This window comes from Nilaparvata lugens, chromosome 11 (assembly GCF_014356525.2).
Source record: "Nilaparvata lugens isolate BPH chromosome 11, ASM1435652v1, whole genome shotgun sequence".
NCBI lineage: Eukaryota > Metazoa > Arthropoda > Insecta > Hemiptera > Delphacidae > Nilaparvata > Nilaparvata lugens.
In genome coordinates this window covers 27,898,481-27,911,510 of record NC_052514.1, presented here as the reverse complement: position 1 = coordinate 27,911,510, position 13,030 = coordinate 27,898,481, and the positions used below count along the sequence as shown (strand labels likewise).

General features: G+C 37.0%; 1 protein-coding gene across 4 annotated transcripts; it reads left to right on the top strand.

Annotated features, from left to right (window-relative positions):
* The first annotated feature begins 4,464 nt into the window (after positions 1 to 4,464).
* Positions 4,465 to 9,506, top strand: LOC120353609. Of its 4 annotated transcripts, none has more exons than XM_039438040.1 (2): positions 4,465 to 6,664; positions 9,215 to 9,506. In XM_039438040.1, the coding sequence occupies exons 1-2, from the start codon at positions 4,527 to 4,529 to the stop codon at positions 9,384 to 9,386; spliced, it is 2,310 nt and encodes a 769-aa protein (XP_039293974.1). In that variant the 5' UTR covers positions 4,465 to 4,526; the 3' UTR covers positions 9,387 to 9,506. The 4 variants fall into 4 exon arrangements, with proteins under 4 accessions (XP_039293974.1, XP_039293975.1, XP_039293977.1 ...); XM_039438041.1 differs by having other exon boundaries at positions 4,465 to 6,671; positions 9,222 to 9,506; XM_039438043.1 differs by lacking the exon at positions 9,215 to 9,506 and having other exon boundaries at positions 4,465 to 6,250; positions 6,478 to 8,379.
* The last annotated feature ends 3,524 nt before the right edge of the window (positions 9,507 to 13,030 follow it).

Genomic DNA, 13,030 nt, shown 5'->3' with positions numbered 1-13,030 from the left:
GATAGAAAATCATAATATCAACATCAAATTCTGAGAGTATCATGAGAATCAAAAAAGGGTTATGGCGTTATACAATGGATAATAAAACTTGCTTATTTTCAAGTACTCGCGAGGCATTTTATTAATTTGAGGGCGCTAAATCCGAATCTGAAATCACAATTTCTCTATCTCCATTTTTACGCGATTTAGGTTTTGGTGGATAGGCAAAAGACGGACGGTTTGATGGAAAAAGATTCCCGGCCGATACATTTTAAGTTTGACGACTTGAACTTGAAGACCCATCCGTTTTACCGTCCACAAGGCAACGACTTACATGCTCCGACTTTTGCTTGAGCAAAAGACTGAAGCTAAACTTGAGCGTCTGGACCGGGCTTAAGAAAATGATACAGTATCAAAGAGCTCGTATCATGATTACTGCCAGTGCTATCTAGCGTAATACTTTATAACTACATTAAGCTTTTCTGTAAATGAATCCCCGTCAGTGCAACTTTATAAAGGTTCTTAATCAACTTCATGAAGAAGTTAATGGATTTTTTTTATCAACAAACCTTTTTTGACCTGCAGAGAATTCATTTAATGCATTGCAATACAATCAGCATCATATATGTTACTTATAATTTATTGGCGATTTATACGCTGCCTCTCACTCGAGTTATGTGGTGGAGTTGGTATAATAATGTGCCCTCCAACTTCCATAGATAACTCAGTGTTAAATCTGGCATTTGCAGTCACCACTTGTTTTGGTTGCCGCCTCCTGGAGCGCTGGTGCTTGTGTGTCACCACTTGTTTTGGTTGCTGCCGCTTGGAGCGCTGGTGCTTGTGTTCACAATTTGCCCTGTCGATTTTGATAGTTTTAATTTTTATTTGTCAAGTTTGTCATTTTCAATCGATTTATCAATTAGATTTATTATACTTAGTTCAGCATTAGTCCTACTTTAGCCTATTATGGCATTATTCATTTATATTTGCCATTTTTTTCTGCTGGTGGGTTCATTGTTTCACAGTTGGTACACTTCCTTGTAGGCCTGCTTCCTACCTGCTCGTCTCGATGGAATGGCCAAAAGAAAGTGTATTTCCAAGTTTCAAGTTTATCCCTTTTTATCTAAAAGTGACAAATTCGCATGAAAATGTGTCTCATCGATTCATAAATATCTATTCTCGATGTGGTATTCTAGTTTTCAACGTTCATCATTATTTGTGTCAAAAAACTTGTAAGTAACTGAACGACATTACTCGCACGCAATGTGCTTTGTCCCACAACTTCGAATTTCGACATTTATCAAATTTGTGCTTCTAATTCTGAAGAACTGTTGATCCAACAACGATAATATCCAGAATGAACTATTTTTACTAGAAGAAGGCTCAGAAGAACTTTATTTTCTGTATTCAATTCTAGCTGTGTCCAATGATACATGTTAGGTTATTTGTTTCATCATGAACTTTATTTGCAATCTCTCACTTGCAAGAACATTTTTGTCAGCACCTGACAATTTTCAATCATCAAGAAAATATATAGTTCCATCACACTCAATGCATTAAAAACATTATTTATGCATCAGACATTTCTGCATTGAACTAGTTACTAAGCAAGGTTACAATTTATCCTGCATCTAGGATTTGAAGAAGCTTGTCCATGACAATTCTTCTTGGAATTACATCAACTCTGGTAATTTCCTCTCATCATTTGAAATCTACACCATTGTGATTTCTTTTCTCAGTGACTATTGCGCACTATTTTGGCCACCAGTTGCCACCTCATTGTAACCTAGAACTGTTCATGTTTGAAATTGCTTTATTGGGTCGCGGCTATCAATCTACTTGTATGCTGCTAAGTTACATTGCGCCTGCCGTGTGTACACCTTCATTGAACTATCATCATCACCATTGTGGTTTATCAGAATTTTTGTGTGCTTCGTTCATATCACCACAACAATTTACATTTGTGATCTATTCACTTGCCTGGAGTTACTAGTTTTCTCTAACAACATCTTGTCCATGCACAAGCCTACGCATTATCGCGCAACACCTGCCGTGATGACATCTGTAATCATCATCCTACCGACTTGGATTCAATTCTATCTCCATCTGTAACAAACCTACTGAGTTGTAATGCTTAGTACAGCGCCCTTGTTACCATCATTGCCTGCTGCTGGTCACACTTGGAGTGGATTCAACTTCTGCACGGCTCCCTGCCGTCTCACTGCCGGTCTATCTGAAGATTCAGCGCAGTTCGCCGCCGACGCCGCCCTGGTACTTGGTTCCACGGCTCCCTGCCGTCCTGTTGCCGGTTCTGTCCGGGTATCTGGTCCAATTTGACGCCGACGCCTACCTGGTGTCCAGCCCATGGGCATCGCAGACCTTCCAGAAATCCTACTGGTTTTCTTTAAGCCAGCTGGTGAAGACATCTAACCTCTTAGTTAAGTATTTTGTTCTGTGCTTCTGTGCACTTACCGATTCATTGTTCAACCATTTTCATTTACATTTGTTTTTAGAAACATTTATAAATTACATTTTTTATATTTACTTTTTGAGGTCGTATATTTAAAGTTAGACTTTTCCGCGGTCCCAATTATTCGTCGCGGTCCCTTTTCAATTTCTCTTGTCTTGTGGAAAACTTTCAATATTTGTTTGTTTATGCAACAGCTGGATTTTCATTAATTACATGATTTTTGTGACTAGGAGTTCTACAATAAATTCAAAACATTGTATTTTGAAGATTCTGAATTCTCTTTTTATTTGTCAACATAATTGTCCAACTGTGTGGACCCACCATTGTATGTACATGCTTTATTATTCTAAGGTAATAAAACAAACCAAATTACACTTTTTAGAAGGTCTGTTACGTATTCATGATCATTATAATATTCTTTATGATTCTAATCCTTGTATGTCATTTAGCCTACCTGTTCCAAGATGGTACTATAGCCTACCTGTTCCAAGATGGTACTATAAATTCATATATTCAATTTCAACTACAGCTGATCAATAACTCTCTTAAATATCATTCCTTTTTGCTTACCAGAGTCTTTTATGAGGACAGTTTGGGTGGTCTCATTGAGAGTTGCAATTCAGATCTTGACGACTCTTAATGTCACAATCATTGCAGTCCGCTTAGAAGATTGGAGGTTACGCTTCAATTTCACCCAAATTATTCATAAAAGGTGGTCCTCCTCAGCCGGATCTTGGCCTGCGGTCATCTTGGTTCAAATTCCGTTTGTTTTTTACGACCTCTATAACTTACACTTACCGTCGACCGCAAAAATTCCAACCTTCGGTTGCGTTTTTTGTAAATTTGCACTTGCATACACATTTCTTGTATAGCATAGTGCACGACCATTGTAGTGCTTATACTAATTCACTGTGAGTCATTTTTAGTTATTGGGCAACCCCTCCAGGACACGCTGTGTTCGTGTCGGGTACAACCTGCTCTAATTCCTGGGACTGTGAACTGGCTGCGGACTACTCGCTCGGCTGCGCGCAGGGCTTACTCACTCGTTGCCACTGACTCAAGCTTGAACGTAACACAGCGCACTGACCGACCGAAGAGGACGCACGCCGGTGATGCCCAGACATATTGTATTTATGCATCAATTTTATTAATTGCTCTTTTTTGTTATTTAAATTGATTCTTTGTATAAATTAACTTACCTCAGAATATGCCTGAGACTAGAAGCAACTCTGCCCTTCAGGCAGTCATGGCTGAGCGGCGAGATGTGATAAAGCATTTGCGCTGGAATGCAAGGAAACTTAATTTTGAAGCTCCTCTTTCTGAGGATGCTTATTATGAATTGAAATTATTGCAAACTGATGTCCAAGATTTGAAGGACAGATACATTGAAATAAAAGACAAGCTAGAATCTCTAGACTCAGATAATTTTAATGACGAGGAGCATTTTGCTACCCTAGATGAATTTCTTTCTGTAACAGCTATCATAAACAAACACATACATAACTTTGAAAAAGCACATGGCCAGACTGACGCCAATATTGCGCCAGCTCCTGTTGCACAACCCGCACCCACTAATAGTAATTTTCGATTACCTGAAATACCTCTTCCGACCTTCGATGGTAACTTTGACAAATGGCTCGATTTTAAAGCTGGATTTTCTAGTATAATTGTAAACAATGATTCGGTAGAACCTAGCATTAAGTATCAGTATCTTAAACAGGCTCTTTCAGGCGAAGCTCTGAATCGGATCGCCAATTCCCCACCGGGAGATTTTAAGCTAGCATGGAGCTTGCTTACTCAACGCTACAACAGCGTAATACTCATTGCTGATAGCCATATCTCAGCCATCATGAATCCACCATCACTCAACTCTAAATCTGCACAATCATGGCGAACATTTATTGATCATCAAAAATTGAATATTACAGCGTTAGAGTCACTTGAACTTGACATCGAGGTAAAGGATCTATTATTCATGCATCTCATAGTTTCTAGGTTTGATGCCATTACTTTACGTGATTGGGAGCGGTCAAACTCCGTTAAGGACAAGACTTCCTTAGACAACCTCTGGACCTTTATGGAGCAACAGCACAAGGTTTCCCAATATGTCTCCTTTGGTCTCGGCAGTCATGCGCAATCTGCGCAACGACTGGTCAACAACCAGTCTGGCAATGGTAAGCCTAGTCATAATTCAATTAACAATAATTCTCGTCCCAGCACGTCCTCAACTTTTGTCAAGTATTCTGGATGCTTGTTTTGCAATGACACCAATCATAATGTCTTTCGTTGCAATACATTTCTCAATATGGCGCCTACAGCTCGTCTAAACGCTGTACAGCAAAAGAATCTCTGTAGAAACTGTCTTCGACCTTTCAGTAAGGATCACCAATGTTTTGGTGCTTGCAGAGATTGTGGCAAGGCCCATCACTCATTATTGCATTTCAATAATAGTAAATCTTCCCCAACTGTAGGGAAAAATACTTCTTCAAATAATGCTCACACTCGTAAACCAAATCGTCAGCAGGCTTCTAAGTCCTCATCGAATTGTTGTTGTTCTGAGTCAAAGCAGTCTGACATACCTAGCCCAGCTGTGTTCACACCTAGCTTGACTCGTCCAGTCAGTCAAGCATCATCAATTTCAGTGTCTGACACTTCGAGTGTCACAACTGTTGTCACTCCGACCTCGTCGACAAGTTCACAAGCCATCAGCAATTCAAACTGTGCGCATTCAAACTCACCTAGCTTGTTACAACGAGTTAACATCATGCCCACAGCGCAATTGCATATTTTGAGTAAAAATAATCAAGTTATTTCATGTCGCGCACTGCTTGATACCGGTAGTGATGCTTGCTTCATTTCCAAGGCTCTTGCTTCTCAATTGGACCTTGACTCTGTGTATTCTAATAATACCATTCACACTGTGTCTGGTACCAGTTCAGCACCTGTGTGTACTGCTGCTGTTCTCATACATTCTCCTGACCGAACGTGGTCGAAGGAAGTCAGTTGCATATTAACTGAGAAAATTACCCCTAGCATTCCTCCATTTGGGCTCAACTTACAAAACTTCAATATTCCACCCAATGTTAAGTTAGCTGACCCTGAATTTCATGTTTCTAAGGGAGTCGACCTGCTTCTCAGTGTTGCTATCTATTCTTCTATCCAAGCTTGTGGTCAAATTCAGTTAGCTGATGAATGCACTCTTCAAAATAACAAACTGGGTTGGGTTGTTTGGGGAGCTATCATGCCTAACATTCTCAATTCATGCGAGCAACCCGTTAGCTCAAATTGTGTGTCAACTCATGACATTTCCAGACAATTAGAGAAGTTTTGGAAAATTGAGGAAGTCCTTCCCAAAGATAGCGTAACTAAGGAGCAGCATCAAATTGAAAAACACTATCTTGATAATGTACAACGTGGACAAGACGGCCGCTTCTCGGTTGCACTACCTAAAAAAGATAATTTCGACTTATTGGGTCAATCTCGTCATCAAGCACTTGTGCGTTTTCATTCTTTGGAAAAAAGACTTGCTACTAATGCTGAATTGCGTTCTCAATACGTAGCCTTTATGGACGAGTATGAATCTCTTGGTCATATGTCTCCTGTACCTGACAGTCAGCCTTATGAAAAATGTTTTCATATACCACACCACCCAGTTTTCAAGCCCGACTCGACAACTACAAAATTGCGCGTAGTTTTCGACGCCTCTGCTAAATCTAATACAGGCATTTCTTTAAATGAAGCCCTTCATGTAGGTCACACCGTTCAACCTGAACTGTTCGATATAGTTTTGCGTTTTCGCACCCACCGCGTTGCTTTCATTGCTGACATTACTAAAATGTACAGGCAGATTTTGGTACATCCCGAGGATCGAAATTTGCAGAGAATTTTTTGGCGATCTAATGTTAATGATCCAATTCAGGAGTATGTGTTGAACACCATCAGTTACGGTACTTCTCCTGCCGCATTTCTAGCCACTTGTACGCTGAATCATTTAGCTGATATAGATTGCGAACCGAATTCACCAGTTGCCAATGCCATTAAAAATGATTTTTATGTGGATGACTTTATAAGTGGTTGTTCTACTGTTGAACAGGCAATTGACTTATTGCGTCAAATTCGTGACACTCTGTCCAATGGAGGTTTTGAACTCCGCAAATGGTTGTCAAATTCAAATGAAGTACTCAACAGCATTCCTGAACACCTTGTTGAAACTGTATCATCCAAACCCCTTTCTGATTCAAATGACAGTATAGTTAAGGCGTTAGGATTAATCTGGAATTCAACCTCAGACGTTCTAATTATTTCATCCAGTGTAGCTGATGTAATCCACAAAACCGCATTCACAAAGAGAGAATTACTCTCATGTATTGCTAGTATTTTCGACCCTCTTGGTCTCATTTCTCCGGTAGTAATTCTGCCTAAAATGCTATTTCAAAAATTATGGCCATTGAAACTTGATTGGGACCAAAAATTACCACCTGATTTGTTAGCTGACTGGTTAGCTATTTTGCAAGAGCTTCCTAATATTTCAAATATTACAATTCCGCGCTGCATTCTCGCCCCTGAGCCAGATGCTATCCTTGAATTACACGCTTTTGCTGATGCAAGTGTCACCGCTTATGGTGTCTGCATCTATGTTCGGAGTACAACTTCACAAGGAGTGCACGTTTGCCTCCTCACTGCGAAATCAAAATTAGCGTCACTCAGACCACTTTTGACAATTCCTAGATTGGAATTACAGGCTGCATTGTTAGCTTCCCGCTTAGTCAATAAAATAATTTCCGCATCTAGAATTTCATTCTCAGGAGTCTTTCTGTGGACTGACTCAAAGATTGTCTGTGACTGGCTTAAGGCCGTTCCGAACCGATCTGACGTATTTGTCTCGGTCAGAATTTCTGAAATTCAGAATACTACAGCTGATTTCAGTTGGAATCATGTTAAAACCGATCAGAACCCCGCAGATCTCGTCTCTAGAGGCTGCTCACCAAATCTTTTGATTACTAGCACTCTTTGGTGGAATGGACCTACTTGGTTGTCTCAATCTCCAAGTACATGGAATAAATTTTCAACCAATTTTTCAACAACCAGAAGCATTGTTTCACTTGCTACAAAAATTGATTCTTCACCAGTTTTCAATGAACTAATCAATAAATTTTCCAATTATCATAAATTGACTCGTACAACAGCGTATTTATTGCGCTATGTGCACAATCTTCGAAATTGTAAATTTCCCGAATTATTGCGCAAGGGTGAATTATCTATTGAGGAGATTAAACAAGCTGAGCTTAAGCTCATTCATCATGTGCAAATTGAAGCCTTTCATCAGGACATATGTCAATTGAAGGCCAACAAACCATTGCTGCCTAACAGCCGAATCAGAAGTCTTACCCCATTCATTCATTCTGACTCCCTCCTTCGTGTTGGCGGACGACTTCAAGAGTCAAAAATGTCATTTGATTTTAAACATCAAATTTTGCTTCCAGCTAAGCACAAACTCACTCGGTCTCTTATCAATTCTTGTCATAGACGTTTGCTTCACGCTGGTGTTCAATCCACAATGGCCAGCATTCGCCAAAAATTTTGGATTTTATCCACTCGTCGTACCGTGAAAAGTGTACTCAAGGCCTGTATCACATGTTTTCGCTTCTCTAGTTCCCGTACTGAACAAATTATGGGCAATTTACCTGCTGTGCGCATTCAAACCGAATTTCCATTTTATAATTCGGGTATTGACTATGCTGGACCATTCAATTTGAGATTAGGTACTACTAAGTCACGTACTTACTCTAAAGCGTATCTTGCTGTCTTCGTATGTATGGCAACTCGCGCTGTGCATGTTGAAGTTGTCTCTGAGTTATCAACTAAAAGATTCATTGATGCACTTATTCGATTCACTGCACGTCGTGGTATACCATTTTCAATTTCTTCCGATAATGCCACTACCTTCGTAGGTGCTAACAATGAATTGAAAGAACTCTGCAATTTCTTTGCGAATGAACGTTCACAGTCTGAAATTCAAAATTTTGCGACATTGTTTAACATTTCATGGCGTTTTATCCCTCCACGAGCACCTCACTTCGGTGGATTGTGGGAGAATGCGATAAAAAACTTCAAGCGTATTTTCAAAACTATTTCATTCAACAAAATATTGGACTATGAAGATGCAACAACGTTCTCTGCTCAAGTGGAAGCGATTTTGAATTCCAGGCCTCTTATCCTCTTTCTGAGGACCCTGAAGACCTGCAATATATTTCTCCCGGACATTTTCTTATTGGAAGGCCCATTACTGCACTTCCATTTCCGCTACCTGAGACAACTCATATAGATCATCGTTCGCGCTGGAAAAATCTTGCTCTAGCTACGAAGAGCTCTGGAAAAAATGGTCAACGGAATATCTCGTTACCCTACAAACTAAAGCAAAATGGACTGAGGAATCTGAAAATCTCAAGGTGGACACCATCGTATTACTCAAAGATCCTGGCACTGTTCCTTCTACATGGCATTTAGCACGCATTGTTGAACTACACCCTGGAAAAGACCAGAAGGTGCGCGTTGTTACGGTACTTACGGAAACTGGACTTTTCAAGCGTGCTATCTCTAGCATCGCTCCTCTGCCTCAAGAAGAAGAGTTAGATTAGGTTATCGCTTATGTCTTATTTGCATATTCTCAATTATATTTGTCTTTTTTTTTACGTTGGCTTTTACCGATGGTATGTTGTCAGATGCTCATTTTTTAGCATTTATCTGATTTTTGTATTGTGTCTAATCATCCTTTCATTCATTTTTTCGTCCAATGGCATGGCGTCGGACGCTAGCATCGCTCCTTCATTATCATCAATTTGCAATATTGTTAGTTTTTATTGTCATATTCATATCTTCCTTCTATTTGGAATTTCTTGTATATTTAGTAATTGGTTTATCTGCGTATTTCGATTAAGTCCTTTGAATTTGTTTCCCATTAGTGATTCTGCATCATTTTTAAATATATCTGCCATTTCAGCAGAAAGTGGATTTTTGTTCGATCTTGTCTATTTTTGTCATTTGACTTGTCTTTTGTCTAGGCACATTTTCTTGTAGATACTGTCACGTTATTCTTTATATAAAATAACGATTAGCCTCCTGCTTGGCATCAGTCGGTAAAGCATGAGATTTAATATAATAGGGCGTGGTTTTCTAATAGTATTCAGTCTTAAAAAATCTTGATAGGCCTAGATATGGGCTTCTCCAATAACTCTTGCAATTCAATAATAATAAATATATATATATAAATGATACTTATACTATAGAGATGAGGAATATAAAATGAATTGCACACCATGAAAATTTTACACATATATTACATAAATAATGCAAAGATCAGTCGAGGCAAAAAATATATATAGAGCGATAAAAAATATAATATAAAAATAGAACAATATTGAAATCAATAAAAATATCACAGGCTAACTTTATATTCTAGATTTATGGCACGAATCATTACCATGTGCCTTTATCTTGAAATCATATGCATTCTTTGGCATGTAGCTGTGACATGTACTTGCTAATACTTGTCTGCTTGGATAATTCAATCATAAATATGTGCTCTAAGATCAGCTTGATAAATTAGCCACTAATAATCCAAATATATATTTATATATTAAAATCTCTAGTATTCAGTAGATTTATTTGTATCTAATATACATTTTCATCTCAGGGTGCAAGATTCGGCACCTGACGGAATAGGTAGAGCCATTCATCTAGTGAATTAGAACTATGATAAATTATCGCAAATTGTATTGCAAAAAATTAAATATTGTATGCATACGTCTGATAGCCTAGATTTCGTACTTCTTTGATTAAATAGAAATTTCTAAAATATTGATCTATATATTTTTCTTTCAAATAAATACCTTTAATACTAATTTTACTTGCGCAAGTATTACTCTTATTAATTTCTCAATTTATAATAACCCTTTCGGCGAGCTAGCTTTGATCATCAGATTATTTCGAAGCACTAGGGCGCCCATCACTAAATTCAAATTTAATCACTCACGTGTCGAAAATCTTCTTGTAAGCCGCCGATGTCGATCCAACTCCATGCGGTCCGGGAATATGGTAGCCGGAATCGTCTCCTCCAAGGGATTATAAGTTTAATTCAAATGAAAATGACTTCTGCTTCACAATAGCATCACGAAGTCTTTTAAGAAATTTAATAATTTACTTTAACTTTAACTTTTACAAAATCATTAGTAAGGTACTTCGCTCTAAAATATTTGGGGTCCTCTTATGGTGGCATTTGGCTGGCGAGTGCTGGTTCTTCCTTTTCAAGTTTTACAGATCCTCTTTCCGACTTTCAAATTAGCATAAAATTAAATATCCCAATCCTCCGCCATTAAATTCAAATAGATCTTACAAAAAATGCTAAAATATTGCTTAGGTTATATGATTAATAATTTCTTTGCATTCGAGCCATATTGATAACATAGATTACACAAATTTTTACACAAAATCTAGTACATTTATATAAATATATATAAATATTTTTGAATTGGCCTACAGTTGCCGCCTATTAACTGCCGTTTTACTATTGGTGCATGCAAATTTTATTAGGTATTCATGCGCCTGGTAACTCTTATTCCTGAATACATTAAATTATTTTTTATTTGTTTTTTATTTATGCTCTTTGCATGCTAGTTAATATTCTATATATTAATATTAATTCCATGCTACCTAATAATTAGCCACGTGGACGGGTGTTTTTTCACATTGCACACCATCCGAATGCAATAAAGCTCTGCCAAGGGGTTTTGGTCAGATTCTACGTTCTTCGGTTTGATCGATCTCTAGGTCACCGATCCGTGAATACATCTATATAACCTCAATCTTCAAATATTTTATAAATATCTATTTATGAGTAGTAAACTTCCTTCAAATCCTTTTTAAGTTCTTGTACCATTTAGCCAGAACAAGCTGATGCTATCTAATCTTGTTTATTATCTGCTTGGCGATATTAGCCAATTACTTTATTTTTAGACCTATTACTATTTCTGTTAGGGCTTTTCATCTACCCAGATTAAATATGTTACACGCGCCCCTGGGTTTGAATTCAAAATATTTGAGAATCACAATGTTTTTAATGAAAACCCACCCTTCAATACATTGATATACACTATACTTTATTTATAAATTATACTCTCCTACTTCTATCACATTTCGCAGACATATTTGCTGCATCTCCTTTATACCTTTATCAAAAACAATAACAAATTCTCCTCCTCAACACACATAACAATATCATAAATATAAACTTCTAAACGTACTCCTCCTGACACCATTTACAACACAGTAATTTTTGAATTCGCCGCTTGCAGGGCTGCCAACTTAACTACACACATTTCATAATTCTCATAAATGATTCCTTTTAGACAATAATTTCGATTCATAAACTTCTGGGCTTATATCTTATAGTATTTCTTAGGTCTTAATATAAATAATTTTCTATACATCAGGTACAATACTTTCTTTTGCTAATGGCTCTTTGGTTTTGGTAACTGGTATTCACTTTAAATCTTTTCAGGTAACAAACGTGGCATAATTAAAAGTAATAAATATAAAAACATATAAATAAATATCGACATTAATAAATATAATAAATAACAATAATAAATAACTCTTTGGGTACAGTACTTCTTTTTATAAACATATGTTCAACAGACATTACATTCATTTGATTTGGGTGGCTTTGGTCAGCTGTTCGCTGTTCTACAATTCATAGTGTTACATGTTACAGCAGAATTTGCTATCGACTTTCATAACTAACCTAACTGCTCAATTTTTTCTCTTAAAAAGGTAATTAACAAATTTTAATTTTATTATCCCCGCTTGTGTCCTTTTTTATCTGATGTATATAATTTAATTACATATTTAAAAATTGTTCTTTTCCTTATTACAGGCTTCTAACGGTTGGAAGGAATTAAAACATTGGATTGTTGCCACGAGGTCCTATACCAATATTAAATTTATTAAGGAAGGTTAGTAATCGGTTTGATAATAATGTTTTCATTGATTTCTTATCATATTTATTTTAAATTCTGTGATGTGGTTTGTAGAAATTTCGTGGCTTTCCCGTATCTTTTGGTTTTCTGCTTATAGCTGTTGTAGGCTGGCTAGGTTATCTGCTGTTGATTTGTTGATTGTTGAGGCTGTCCTATTACTAACTTATCTTCATGAATATAAAACCCCGGTATCTTGTGTATCCTTCCAAACAATTCCTTGTTCCTTTAATAATAATTTCTTTTAATTGATTCAAAACCTTCCATTTATTTTCTTTCAAGACTATCCACTTAAATTCATTATTAGGCTTCATCATCATAATAAACAATTCAATAATATTCAATTTCCAATCATCAATAATAGATCCATTTAATAATAACAATACAATATTTTTCATCTTATCCACAACACAGTATTTTATCCATATCACAGCCATAACTATCATTACACACAATATCCAAACATTTATCAACTTTTTAACAATATAATCTCTCATCATATAATAACTATTTACTTCCATTTTATTAATATAACTTTTTACTGCTTCCT

What these genes read in the sequence shown, in the direction of transcription:
- LOC120353609 (XM_039438040.1), top strand. Translation starts at nt 4,527, where the DNA reads ATGGAGCAACAGCACAAGGTTTCCCAATATGTCTCCTTTGGTCTCGGC. An exon ending in GAACACCTTGTTGAAACTGT is followed by an intron (nt 6,665 to 9,214) that starts ATCATCCAAACC and finishes GTATTGTGTCTA; the next exon opens with ATCATCCTTTCATTCATTTT.